At 43.2% G+C, this 14,135-nt stretch overlaps 1 protein-coding gene across 1 annotated transcript; it reads right to left on the bottom strand.

Moving 5' to 3' along the window:
• Positions 1 to 2,056: 2,056 nt before the first annotated feature.
• On the bottom strand, positions 2,057 to 13,848 carry LOC147421796 (calcium-dependent protein kinase 30-like). The gene is made up of 8 exons (XM_086503587.1): positions 12,453 to 13,848; positions 11,575 to 11,698; positions 11,265 to 11,408; positions 11,019 to 11,171; positions 10,823 to 10,938; positions 3,008 to 3,175; positions 2,654 to 2,884; positions 2,057 to 2,463 (listed from the first exon to the last, which is right to left on the bottom strand). The coding sequence occupies exons 1-8, from the start codon at positions 12,942 to 12,944 to the stop codon at positions 2,323 to 2,325; spliced, it is 1,569 nt and encodes a 522-aa protein (XP_086359713.1). The 5' UTR covers positions 12,945 to 13,848; the 3' UTR covers positions 2,057 to 2,322.
• Positions 13,849 to 14,135: the final 287 nt, after the last annotated feature.

Here is a 14,135-nt window from a genome sequence, read left to right as displayed (position 1 = left end):
TATGCTTTTTACTTCCATGTACCTATAAAAAACAAATTTTCCTATATTTCAATATGCGACCTTGCAACATCAAGTAGTTCATCAAACAAGACATAAGTGGAGACATAGTCATGAAAGACCGGAGTGTCATGCATAATCTACTTTATAATGACTTTAGGAGCATCAAAATCAATATTTTCACGTACAACATGGGGTTTGCTAGAATCATTTTTTATGCCACCATATTAAAAACCATAGGTATCTTATCAAGTAGCCATATTTAGAGACAACATTTGCATTTATCAAGACAACCAGAGCATGAGATACTACATCACTATGAAGATCAATCAGATCAATTTCTTCATACTAAATATGAGATTCCTTATGACTTAAGAGTATACACACCAATCATGATCATAGCATGGTCAAATTTATTTTTTCAGACTAAATATGAAATTCCTTGACTTATAGCCACCAATCATGATCATAGCATGAAATCCCAATTGGGTATTCTCCATCGCTCTCATCAAACAATCCATGTTTACGAGAAAGTGTTCATATCTCTGTGATGCATGGATTGCAGATCCACCTTATCTTTAAAGTTATTAAAATAGTACTTTCACTCACTTGACATATATTCCATCATATCATAACTCTTATCCACATTTGTTGCATCCTCCTCTGTAATATCACGTGCGCCCTTGGCCCATTGTTCTCTTTATCTTCTCATAATTACCTTGAACTTTTCCCAATACTCTTGTTCCCACACACCATCGTTCAAACAAAATTTATGGATTACGTGAAAGAACTTAAATTACCAACAGTGGCAAGTAGTCACAGAGCAAAAGCCCTATTATCTATTATCCTCGAGTCCACAAAGATCATAATACATGACATGTTTCCAAATACCTCTTCAAATGAGCAAAGTTGTGCAAAAACAAAATCTTAGACGTCCTTGAGTTAACTCCCAAGTTAACCTGGCAACCTCAAGCAACAAAAATGGCTCTCATATTGCTCCATGGGAGCACCAAAAGCTGTGATTAAGAGGGTGGCCTCGATAACACCTCTCTCACCTTTACACGACTAAATTTCACTTGTGACTATATACAGCCACACCTTCTACGATGTTTTTCTTGAAGGAAATTTCCATGATGTTAGACCTCCCTGATGAAATAATGAGCATAATACACCCAGGTATATGTACAAAAAGCAACTCTCAAGGCACTCCATTATGCACTTTGAAATTCAAATGAGGCAAGAGTACTCCCATGGAAGGGAAATTAAAAGCCAGTTTGATTCAGCTAAAAACTAAAGAAGAGGACTACACAAGATGTAACAATCTTTGTATTCACATATGCATGGCTTCCTCAACTCAAAATAAATCATGAAAAATACTTTAGAAAAGACAAACCATCTTCATATATGTACCTCCTGAAAAGAAACTTCCCCTCAACTCGAGTCACTCAGCCCTTGCCTAGGAAGAGAAGCACCTCTACTACCAAAACCCCACGCTTCACCACAGGTTGCAATGCCTTTCTTTTCATGATCGGAGACCCAAGCTTACTCACAACACAAGCTAATAAAATGCCCTTCTAGTTATTATTTAGAGAAATATTTATCATGTGGGCACACCCACTGGAATGTAGCATAGAATTGACAACTTGTTGCCTGTAAAATTATTTATTAACTTATTGAGAAATTTGAGATGAAATGCCCAACTTTCAAATCTTGCAAGGCACTTCAGCATCTCAAAGACATGATGGGTGTGTTCACTACACAAAGTAACTTGCTGCTCCAAGGTCTTGCATATTCAGTGGGTCATCTCTTCATCCCTGTCCTCTAGCATGCATGTGTGGATGTGCATGTGCATGTTGGATTGGTTATGCCAAGTCTAGTGAGTCATCTGTTCATCACTCTCTCCTCGAAGATGTTTGCTACCATGGAGCCATATCGTTATATTCACACACAAAAAATTCTATACCTAGGGCTGAGGGTGAATTTTACTGTCTTTCGTTTCCATCACAATGCGCTGGCTACGCGTCTCAGATTGTTCAGAACATTATGGGTAGCCCCGTCATCGATGAAAACTCTCAATGCCTGTTGAATCTCCTGCTTGGCTTTTCAAAACAGCCTCACAAATACACACATTGTTGAAATGGGATGAGGCAAACTAAATCTGCATATACAAGTATGGCAAGAAAACCTTTATGAGACTCGCATGGATTCAAATGAATGTGAAGAGGCTAGGCCTCAGACCTGAATGCTATTCGAAGCCTTTTCTAGGTGCTAGATTACTTGATTAAAACAAATCTAGAGGCAAGATGTAAAAGTGGGCCCCCTTTATCATAGCTTTAAGGAGCCCTCCTTCACCAGATTGATGCTCAAGCTAGCATATCTCTCTCTTGAGAAGTTTCTAGAAGCTTTTCTCCAGTCAGTGCCAGTTCTCATCATGCTTGCAAACTCGTCATAGCTTATCCTTCCATCCTGAAGTAGTAAAAGAAAGAAAAAAATAATATTAACGTCTTCAAAACGCTGAACTGAGCCTATGACACATCAATGTACGTGTGTGGTATATCCTCTGCCATCCTAAAAAAGGAAAAGCCTTCATGTGTTCATTAACATCAGCATACGCATATGCACGCACAAGAGTTAAGGATAGATAACAGGCACAAACCTTGTCTGCATCAACTTCCTGAATGATGTCTTTTATCATATCCATGCTTTCTTCCCCAAGATCACCTTGGAGCATCTCTTGGAGCTCATCGCTGTCAATGAACCCATCACCATTCAAATCAAAGAAAGCAAAAGCCTTTTTCAGGTGCTCATCATTATCCATCCTCTGGAGGTGGACTGTGATGGCAATGAATTCACCATAATCAAGGGTTCCATTTCCATTCACATCTGCCTGCAATAAACAAAAGATCGACAAACTTAAACATTGTGAAGCAACCAAGACCTTTCTAAACAATCTTTATAAGATTAACAAAATCCTATAATTGTACAAAGACAAAAGGGGTGAAGTATTTACAGCTTCCATCAATTGTTGAATCTCTGCCTCAGCAAGCTGGGATCCAATCTTGTAAAGGCCTGCCTTTAACTGTTCAAAAGTAACAGAACCTTTTTTGTCAACATCCATCATGTTGAACATACTTCTGATGCCCTCCACTTCTTCACCTGTCAAAAGTTCTGCAATCACCTGTTTAGAAAGAAGAGTCCAATCAGGTTAAAAAAGTGATATGAACCAGTATATTAAATAGCAGTTTACAAACAAGCTCTTATTATGTGCACGCATGCACAGGGTTGACAAAAGCCACAGAGAGAGAGAGAGAGAGAGAGAGAGAGAGAAATGAAATGAAATGTTATAGTAACGTCTTCAAAAGGCCAAAATGACCTATGAGACCAAACTGTTACAAAATTGTGAATCTGATACCATGTCTGGGTACAAAAAGACTAGAACAAAAATACTACTACTACTAGAATCCATCCTCATCTGCACTCTGGATGTCGAGAGAGTATGGCTCGAATCCTCTGCTGTAGTCTCCGTCAATGTTGTGTAGACCCTCTCCTCAATCATGGCCGCCTGGATTTCCGTAGCTCCAGTGCTCGGTCGATGAGAGTGCCGGTAGTGGGGGAGAGAGAGAGAGAGAGAGAGAGAGAGAGAGAGAGAGAGAGAGAGAGAGAGAGAGAAATGAAATGAAATGTTATATTAACGTCTTCAAAAGGCCAAAATGACCTATGAGACCAATCAGTTACAAAATAGTGAATCTAATACCATGTCTGGGTACAAAAGAACTAGAAAAGAACTAGAAGTGGAACAAAATACTACTACTACTACTACTACAATCTAAAACTGTGGTGTACGCCCTCGGTGATACGCATTTTCCGGACACAGTTCTACTTCCGGATCCACCACAGAGCAGTTCCGTCTGCAGCATTCAGTGGTCACTGGCCACCCAGATCAGTGTCTCAGGTGCCATGCTTTTGGGCACATGGTGAGAGATTGCCCTACCCACCCTCCTCATCAATCTGAGCCCCAGCACCCCCCACCTCAGGGAGCCGGGAGGACTGGCAGAGTACTAGTCTCTGTCATACCTTTCGGCGATCATAGCCTCCTAGGGCACCACCTCAGAAGCCTGTGTCTCCAGCAAATTCTCAGGTTTCAAATACTCTGCCAGATCAGCCACATCAGGATATACCATGTACCTCCCGCGATCCACCCCCGGCTCCTCAGGCACCTAGACCCACCACCACAGTTTCTGCCTCACACTCTGCCATTAAAACCGATTTTCCACCTTTGCCATCCTCACCCGCACCACCACCCCTTCTGCCTCCACCCACAGACACCCCAACATCTACACACTCCCCCGCCACCACCTCATGTCAAAGGAGGCAGCGGAAGATGCAATGAAGACAAGAACTGGCTCGTAATCAGGTGGACACCTCGACTCCAATCTAGAACACCAGCAACGCGATACACATGAATGAGGCGCATGTGGAGAAGAGAGATCACTTAGGTAGAAAAAGTCAGGACATCTGAGAATGAGAGAGAGAGAGAGAGATCTGGGAAAGGCTCCCTATTCTGATAACAAGCTGCTCATACAAGTGACCAAGGGTGGTCCGGCATAGAACTGGCATGCCAAACGGATAGACCCGAGGTACACACACTGCGACAGCTACTAACACTGCCAACTGCTCTTGCACATGGGACCATTGTCACGGTCTCCACATGGGCTATCACTCCTGGACTAATCCTCCTCCTGGCATCAAGAGAAAAATGGAGAAAGAGAGGTACATGTAATGGGAGGGCACCACTTGCCAATGGAAAGAACAGGCTGAACAGACTTTAGACACTTCAAAACAACTGAACTGAGAGAGTGCACGACACACGAGACGGAGAGTGGCGGAGTTCCACCCCAAGAGAGCACTGGCCCCAAACCTTGGTGCCCCTTTCGGTATTTCTTTATATTGCTGCAACACAGTACAAGTCGGTACTCTGTCCTTTGCACTCCCACGCAGAGACATGCCAGAGACTTGGTCCACATCACATATTTAAAGGCCCTAGGCCTATCCAAAAGCAGTACAGGAAAAACATCCAGTTCTAAATAGTAAAAGCATCTGGCCTCCCAAAAGCAGCCAGCACAATTTCAGGGAATTCCGTACTGCCTGCCACGTCATCAACCACCAGCCTGAAACGCGGGATTCTGTACACACTGCCCAACACACTTCCCCTCTAGTGCCCCTGCCCTGCATAAATACCCCCAAAGGTGCTGGTCGGCCAGCTGTCCACCAGCCCCCATGACCTCATAAATGGGAAAAGCAGGAAATATGCAATTGGAAGCCCTCAAGGGCTATGGGAAAATACCAAGCAAGGCTAGAAAAAATACCCTGAGCCTACAAGAGCTTGCTGGCCATGTAGCAAAGCCGAAAACCTGAGCTAAACATGATAAACAACCTCACACCGGCCAGGCACAGCCACAAAACAGTCCTCACGCCCTAAAATCTGCCCCTAAGAGAAACTGGAACCGACTAGACGAATCCAAAGAGATGCCTGAACTCTTAACACCTCAATCCTTCATAGCTAGTGCTCTAGCAGCTTGGTGTCAAAGTCAATGATGCGGAAGCAGAGAGAGAGAGAGAGAGAGAGAGAGAGAGAGAGAGAGAGAGAGAGAGATTATGTTGAACCAATCACTGGGCAATGAATTGATGATAATACAATGGGGACTAAATGTTTCTTATATACTAGAGTCTAGCCTGGGGGCCCCAAGTACCCCCTTCAACAAATTGCCCCACCCAAAATCTTGACAAATAAGTAAAATAAATACCTAAAAGACAAATAATAAATTGGGACATATTGGGCTATTCACTTGAGATGCTATAACAATTGGCACGTCTCTAGAGCCGAGCATAGTGGGGATACCACAAGTCCTTTATTGGTACGGTTGTACATTTTGCAACAAGCACAGAAAGCCCGCTCTCTACTAGGTAGTAGGCAAAGCCCCATGCTCTCCTTCACACTAGCTTTTGCCCAGGGTGGTCACTTATCAAAAGCTCCCTATATCACGTGCGTTCAAGAGGTTATTAATAATACCTCAATATACATATTACATTTACACTACGGGTCTATTTAAAAAACACCCACCCCCCTCTAATGTATACATAAAAGTATACAATTTGAATAATTAATAATCCTCTCCAATTAACTTACATGATATGATACACATTTTGAAAAGTGACCATCTCGGGAGCTTTTGTTGGAAAAGAGACTTGGACAAAGGCTTCAGTTATAGAGTTTGTTCTTCACCATACTCTACAAGCCATAGAAGCCTAGACTGGTTTCAATCATGCATTAACACTGATAGCCTCGCGCAAAGTATGAAAGCCATACAGAGGCTACATACACTTACTGTTTAGCGTTGGTTCTGTTTGCGAATCATACCACAACGATCCCTTGTACTATGCGAGTATGGTCAAAGTCTGCAGTTGTTATCGCATTGAGATGCTCTTCAAACTTCTTAGCCTTTGGTTTACAACTGCTCGTTCCTTTGTTCTTGGATTGCTCCTTCAACCTCTACCGCATGATGAGGATGCTTTACCCTTAGCTCTTGTGCTACGGCTTCAACCACGGATCAAGAGGGATCGGCGTTAATTTTCAAGCTTGTAGCCGTTGGCATGGTTGATAAATGTTATTGAGGTTTCAGACTCATCATTGTTTGTCACATGGATTTATGTATTGTTACATGGAATGTCCAAGGATTGCATCATAATAGCATCAGTGGTCCAAGCATTTGCTTCACAAAGATTATGCTCTCTTGTAGCTCGAGATGTGGATATACTCCTTGTGCAAGAGCATAAGCTATGTATGGACAGTTGTCAGCTACCGTAAATACGGTAAGTTGTTACTTGCAGATTCTCACACATTTTGGGAAACTACAATAGGCCGGTAGTATTTTGTCAGTGGTGTATGCATTTCTGTGGGGCTTGTTGGCAGCATTGTGTACGTGACCATGGTACATTGGTACATGGTAAAGCGATGCGGATTACTCTAGAAATTGATGACTCCTTCGTAAGTGTACTATGTATCTATGGCCCCACTTCACCTCAGGCAAGAATTGAGATTTGGTGATAGATTGTAGATGTATTGCCTATTATGGATACGTGGATTGTTGGGGGTGATTTTAACAATGTAGAGACTTCTGAGAATTGGTGTGCAATGTAGCCACCTTCTCTGCCTTTTGTTGCACCATGTGAGCAAGATGCTTGGGAAAGATTCTCGTTTGTAGTTTCTAGTACAAATGCCAATAATGTCCCATCCTTGACTCGCACTCCACAATCACTATAGTTTTTGTGGGGCTTCACGAGACAGTCAAGCCGTTTATTGGAGCGATTGGATTGATTTTACATTGGCATCTGGGCAACATCTCATGGAGGGACAGATACAATTTGGGCTGCTATAGTGCTCTCTGATCGTGCCCCAGATTCCTTCCATTTGAGATTTGAGACTTCCTCTATGCCTCGAAGAGGAGCACGCATCCTTGACTCGGTGTTACAGGATGTCCCTTTGTCTCAGACAATTCAAGAGGTTTGGTCACACTAGTTCCGCAGATCCAACGACCTTTTTGGCTAATGCATCATTGCATCTTTTGAGGGTTGTTGACAGACAGCTACAAAGAGGCAACAAACTCTATTCAACAAAGAATGAGAGTTACAGGAGAGCTTAGGATGCATCCGCCGACAACTAGAGGAGTTTCCAAGAGATGAGTTTTTGGGTGAGCACAAGATTGACACCAAAGAGACTCTTAGTTACATTAAGACTGAGAAATCCGAATTCGCTTATCACGCTTCAATCGACATGGATATCCAAAGCGGATAGGATGAAACATTCTTCTTGCACCACAAGACTCCACATTTGAGAGGTCTTGCTATGCCTTTGGATGTCTTGCCAAATTTGTTGGATCAGAAGTATGCATATGACACTATGCTCTTTGTGCGCTATGACACACCCACCTTGGACAGTCTAAGGGATGCCCTCAGGTTCTTTTGCTTGGCCAATGGTGCTCTCATCAATTGGCACAAGTCTTTTGGTTTCCTAGTAGGAGTTTATGAGGACTGCCAAGGGGGTGTGGAGGATGATTTCGCTTGGCTACCTAGAGGACAGAATTGCAGATATTTGGGTTTGCATGTTGGTGCTAATGTGCCAGTTGAGTAGCAGTTTGAGTCAGTTTTACAGTCTATCAAGAGGGAACTTTGCCATTGGTCTTCCTTGCATTTGTCTTTGGTTGGTAGAGCCCTTGTGGTGAATCAGGTTCTTCTTGCGACAGCTTGGTTCACCACATCTTGCATAACTCTTCACTCTGGCATCAAGGCACGGTTAAGGCGCCCAGTGCACAACTTTCTGTGGAGGGCTTAGATGGATCTACTAACACACAACCACGCATTCATTGGGATACAATTACATTGCCTAAAGAGAAAGAAGCCTTGTGGATTAATGATCCAAAGATGCAGAGTAAGGCATTGCTTGTCGAGCTCATAGTCCGCGGATTGTTTCCTAGAGTGGAGCCTTAGAAACAATTTCTGCACCATGCTTTGTCACTGATCTATGGATAATGTCAATGCTTTGCGCCTGACCATCAGCTTCATCTTTACAGACGCACTTGTGGATATGTCTCATTTGTCACCATTTATGTGCCGCTTGCTGCAAATTCAAAAAGGATTGCACTTTGCTTTGATTTGAAACCCATCTTGTGTAGAGGAGGTAGCGAGACAGCCACTTGTATGGAATGCATTTGTGACAGAATCCAAAGGGCGTCAGTTGGGCTACATTGATTGGGCTCGATGGGATGGTATGATCTTGCGATTAAAGGTAGCCATATTGAGCAAATCCGTAGTACTATGGAGACCGTGCCTAAGGAGTTTGAGATGAAAGATATCAACTTGCTTGGAGATCATACCATCCCATCGAGCCCAATCAATGTAGCCCAACTGACGAGATTGGAGATATGGCACACAAAGCAGGGACATCTTTCGCTTTCAATAGCGCTTTGTACAAGAGTTTTTGGAAGTATTTGGTATGTCTGAGTGTAAGCCTATCTCATCTCCTATGAATCCCAACTTGTTTTTGTCACACTATGACCCTCAGATGTTGCAGAAGCTATGAAGTATCGGAAGCTGGTAGGATCTCTTATTTAGGTACTCAACGCCCCCTGGGAACTTCTCAGCTCTTTCATGCACAGACCTGCCGAATCACATACGGAGAAGGCTCTTCGGACTCTACAAAAAAATTTGCAATCATAGTTAGGCATTTTTCATGCGGACTCCAGGGTCATCCTTCGAGGATGGACTGATTCACATTGGGGTGGGCTCCAGATAGACGACGATCGACTACATGTTATACCTTTTCTTTTGGCTCGAGCAGTTTCATGGAACAGTAAGAAACAACCTATAGTTCTCTTATCATCCACAGAGGTGGAATACAGGCTTGTTTGCACTGCTACATGTGAGTCATTGTGATTACGGAGGCTACTTTCAGAGATTAGCTCGCCACAACGGCGGATGACCACGATCTACTCGGACAACCAAGTTGAATAGCCATTGCGAGGTACCCGGTTTTTCATGCTCGGACCAAGCACATAGAGATACAGTACGATTACGTTCGTGAGAAGACCAAAATGGCTCTATTTGACTAGAGTATGTTCGGACGTCCGACAACCCTGTTGATATCTTCACCAAACCTCTACCATAGGCCACATTATCCTCTCATGCCAGTTCCCTTCGATTGGTTCCCCATCCAGGAGCTGAGAGGGGGTGTTGAGAGTTTCAGATCTTTGTCTGGTGGTGGCTCCAATATCTCCCAAGAGTAGATCAGGGAGTGAGGTTGTTTTGTGGCTTTGCCCGGGTGTACCTGAGGTGGATGTACTTTCTTAGCCGTGCATTCCACGGTGTTGCCTACCCGGTAGGTTGGCATGAGGTGGGACCCTTATTCCTAGTTTTCCCGGGGTCAGAGACTCAATGCTATGCATTTTTCCTGCTAAAAATGTGGACAGAATGTCACTAAAGTGACTTCACACATTTATTAGCAGCTAGGCCTGTATTTCTTAGTCGTGGGGTTTGGCCTGGAGGTGAGGCATATTTTTCATGCACCAATATAGGCAGCCATTCTTTTAGTGTTTTTGGTCGTATCAGTTGTATCCAGAGCTTCCAACGTTTGGGCACCCTCTCTCTCTAACGTTTCTGTGTGTTGGCTCCTCTCTCTAGCGTTTAATGCAATAGAGTTTCTCTCTCACTTGCAGATCCCCAGCGATCTCTATTCCTCTCTTTAGCACTTCACCTTCTCACTACTCTGGCACGCTACACTACAGGATTTGCAGCAAGACATGTTCGCCGCCGGCAGTACACGTAGGCGGTTGATTCCAAGGAGATGTGTTGCGATAGATCCAAGATCCATTGGCTGGCTAGTCCCGAGAGGAGGTTTGCTCACAGTTGTAGACGAGATCATCACCCGATTCACCCTTGTCTACTACATCTTTGACACTTGCACATACTTATAAATAAGCTTAGTAAGCTCAAAATCTGTAAAGAAAAATATAAATGTGGTATAGAGCTACTTAGATATTAGGTACACAAAAAGAAATAGAATTAAGCACTTAGATTGACTGCATAACTCAAACAACTACTGTCAGAATCTACAGCTTGTGAAGGACTTAAAAGCTTCATTAAATAGGAAGCCCCAGAAGAAGCCTTTTGAAAACCTCTCATTACCAAAGCAGCAGCCTTTGAACATGCAAAACTTTCTCGTACAGATCTTGCACAATGTCGTAGTAAGGCAGATTGTAGGCAAAATCCTTACTCTTAATGCCCTTTTCTTGAGTTTGTTCATGGCGGAAAATTGCTTGAGACGAGACCGTACTGCATCACCAAGAGGAACATCTGGAACTTTCTTAGCATTAACAAGCCATGGATGATCTGCAGAGAAAGTTACAGAACATCAGAAACTGAAGTGTTGCTTGAACATGTGTACACTACACAACTTGAAATTGGCATACCAAGAACTTGTTGAGCCGTCAGTCTTCTATTTGGGTCTGGTTCCAGCATTTGGTGTACTAGTGCCTTAGCATTCTCTGATACGTTTGGCCAAGGGTCCCTCTTAAAATCAACGTTCCCACGTAAGATGGCCTGAGCTACTAATTGCTCCGTCTCTGCAAATTGTTAAACCTGGAATCAAACAATCTTTTCTAACTACCATAATGATATCATAACTAACTAAGAAAATTATCTGACTACTCTTTCACCTGCCCAAAAAGGAGGGACTCCACATAAAAGTATGTAAAGGATAACTCCAGCGCTCCATACATCAACTTCTTGACCATAGTTTCGCTTTAAGACCTCTGGGGCCATGTAATATGGACTTCCTACAATTTCAGTAAACTTTTCCCCTGCACATGCAGCATGCGCTTCAGTTTAACACAATGAGAGCCAAGATATGTATGATCGTGACAATTTGTGGATATTCCCAAAAAATCCTTAGACAATGAAGGTATTTTCTCTGGATAAATTCAAATTTTTTACATGTGAAAATCCAAATCTGTGTCACTTTCTTACCTGGTTTGAAAAAGACTGATAATCCAAAATCAATCGCCTTCAAGGATGAATTTTCTTTCTTGTTTGCAAACAAGAAATTCTCTGGCTTTAGGTCCCTGTGCATGACCCCATGCTTGTGGCAGACCTGCAAAAAATAAGTCGCTGTCTTACATCCCACCAAGTCAACGGACAAATCCTGCATAATAGTCTTTCAAACAGAAACCAAAAGGCTTGGCTACATGCTAAGTGCTAGTACCTCAATGTGCCATGCAGCCTCTAACTACTCAACAACCTCATCCTGGCAGAGAAATTAATATATCTGTGAAGGTGGTTGCAAATAGCAATGTGCTCCCTTTGGCCGATACATAGGTCCTGCTCACCTTACATGGTATAATGCATAAATCTTTGCCGACCCTCGATCCAATGTGAGCCTAAAAATATTAGCAAATAAACTAATTTCAAGTACACGTGCATGCACAATGCAGGGTATGCCAATCTATCCTAAACGCACCAGCATTTTGAGCAAAAAGGCCAAAAATAGCCAGGAAACATTGTAAAACTTTCTAGGCATAGTACAAATAAGCAGCAACAACTTTGCATAGCGGACTTGGATTTCTCATATTTCAAGATTTTAAAATAGACAAAATATATGCGTGATCATAATGTGCAGAGGGAAATAGTGCAAATCCACATATCTCACATTCAGATGGACAGCCAACAAAAAAAACTCAAAACAGCAGTAAGTTCTGAACTAGATCTGCTTCCCACTTCTGTAAACCTAAACAACGGTCTCCTCAATCAAAATGTAGCTTTCCAATCTCGTCGTATGTCCCAAACTACAAGTGAAAACAACAGAGGCTGTACACACTTAATGGAAAAGGTTATCTTTCAAAGGAAACCTGGACGACTTCAAGAATGGTGCGCATGACTGCAGCTGCTGCTCTTTCACTGTAGTGCCCTCGTGCTACAATACGATCAAACAATTCTCCACCTTCACAAAGTTCCATGACAAGATGCACAGCATTGTCATCCTCATAAACACCTTCTAAAGTGACAATATTTGAATGCTTAGGGAGATGCCTCATAATGTCCACCTCTCTTCGTACATCTTCAATATCTATGGGCGTCCTCAGCTTCCCCTTTGAGATAGACTTGCAGGCCAACACATCTTCTGTTTCTCGATCTGTGCAAAGGTAGGTGATGCCAAATTCACCACGACCAAGCTCTCTTCCAAGATAGTACTTATCGTCAATGCTCACTTCCCCTCGTGAGGAAAGCTTCGTATGTGAGATGACTTTAGGGACTCCACCCCTGCCCTCACCTTGTTGATTTGGGCGATTAGGCAAGGGCTTTTCAGGTTTAAATCCATCAGTGCTGCAACAGTTCCCCATTGCTTAGCATCAACTCCCCAAAAACAGATCTGAATAAGCTGATCCAGTGCAGACCAGCTGGCTATGTGCAAGGAAGCCACTATGATCCCCAGTGCATTCAAAATCCCGATGACCAAACTTCCTTGCCGTGTTAGAGAGGAAATGTGGGCACATTGCAGGAGCTCACCAAAGCAGGCTAGATCCAAAATGTGAGCACTCAAACTATTGAAGATAATTTCTTGGAAAAAAGCAGGTCTCGATCAAAAGTACATCACATCATGCATAAAGAAGTCTGTAACCAAGCGGCTTTGCACACTCTATGCTCTGACTTTGTAGATTTCCCAGGAAGAGGATCTTTGAATTCTGAAAACTCCTTAACCGGATCGTGAATGCAGCACCAAACTTCTTCAAGAGGAGCCGAATTGAAGATCATCAAGATAACAAAATGAGCTGAGTTGCTTTTGACTCGAAAAAGGGACAAGATGCTTTGTGTAAAAGAGCTACACCAGTGCAGCTAAAAGGAGGCACATTGCCAGGTAAAGATGAGTAGATTGCAAGGGAGCCATGGGAAGTACATTGCGTGATGCAATCACATCTAATGTACATTTTGCGAGGGGGATTCGGTTGCATGCCCTTTTGGTTGCTGTGCGAAGAAGCTTTCCGGGAACCGCCACAGTGGAGATCTAAAGACGAAGCCCAAAGAAGTGAAAAGGCTGAGCGAGGGCCCAGCACCAGCTTCTGCTATGGCAATGGTTCGGTATTTCATAGCTCTTCACAGGAGACCCCAATGTAGGTACATGCAGTGGATCTTCGCTGCGCAGACTTACGTTTTCCCGCGACCGCAGGAAGCCTCCACTGCTTGCACAGACGATGTCATTTCATAGAGTTGACCATAAATGCCGTCCATTAACTTGATAATAAATGTTGTCCAAATCACCTTAGAAGTTAGGAGCTATGGCTTCTAAGTTCTGCCTCATGGCCCTCGTGGACGAAAGAGTACTTTGCAGGATTATAATGGATGCTATTTGGGTTCTAATGGAAGCCCAAAGAGAGGGATCGATGGTTGCCAGCTTGGCTGCACTTATAGACGAGGGCTGCAAGGAATGGAGGCACGAGATGCATTTGATGAGATGGCAGTGGGCCCAGCTTGGGCTGCACAGGAAGTTCCCAAAAAAGATTAGGTTGCAAAAGAAAGCCTTGCATAAAATTTGG

Source organism: Adiantum capillus-veneris, chromosome 27, assembly GCF_014529385.1.
Source record: "Adiantum capillus-veneris isolate H3 chromosome 27, ASM1452938v2, whole genome shotgun sequence".
NCBI lineage: Eukaryota > Viridiplantae > Streptophyta > Polypodiopsida > Polypodiales > Pteridaceae > Adiantum > Adiantum capillus-veneris.
This window is presented reverse-complemented; position numbering and strand designations above follow the sequence as displayed.

Coding starts and splice junctions, on each gene's coding strand:
- LOC147421796 (XM_086503587.1), bottom strand. CDS start 12,944: ATGGGGAACTGTTGCAGCACTGATGGATTTAAACCTGAAAAGCCCTTG. Junction 11,172..11,264: donor AGTCCCTCCTTTTTGGGCAG/GTGAAAGAGTAG, acceptor AACAATTTGCAG/AGACGGAGCAATTAGTAGCT. Junction 3,176..10,822: donor TCAAGAAAAGGGCATTAAGA/GTAAGGATTTTG, acceptor CTTTCTAAACAG/GTGATTGCAGAACTTTTGAC.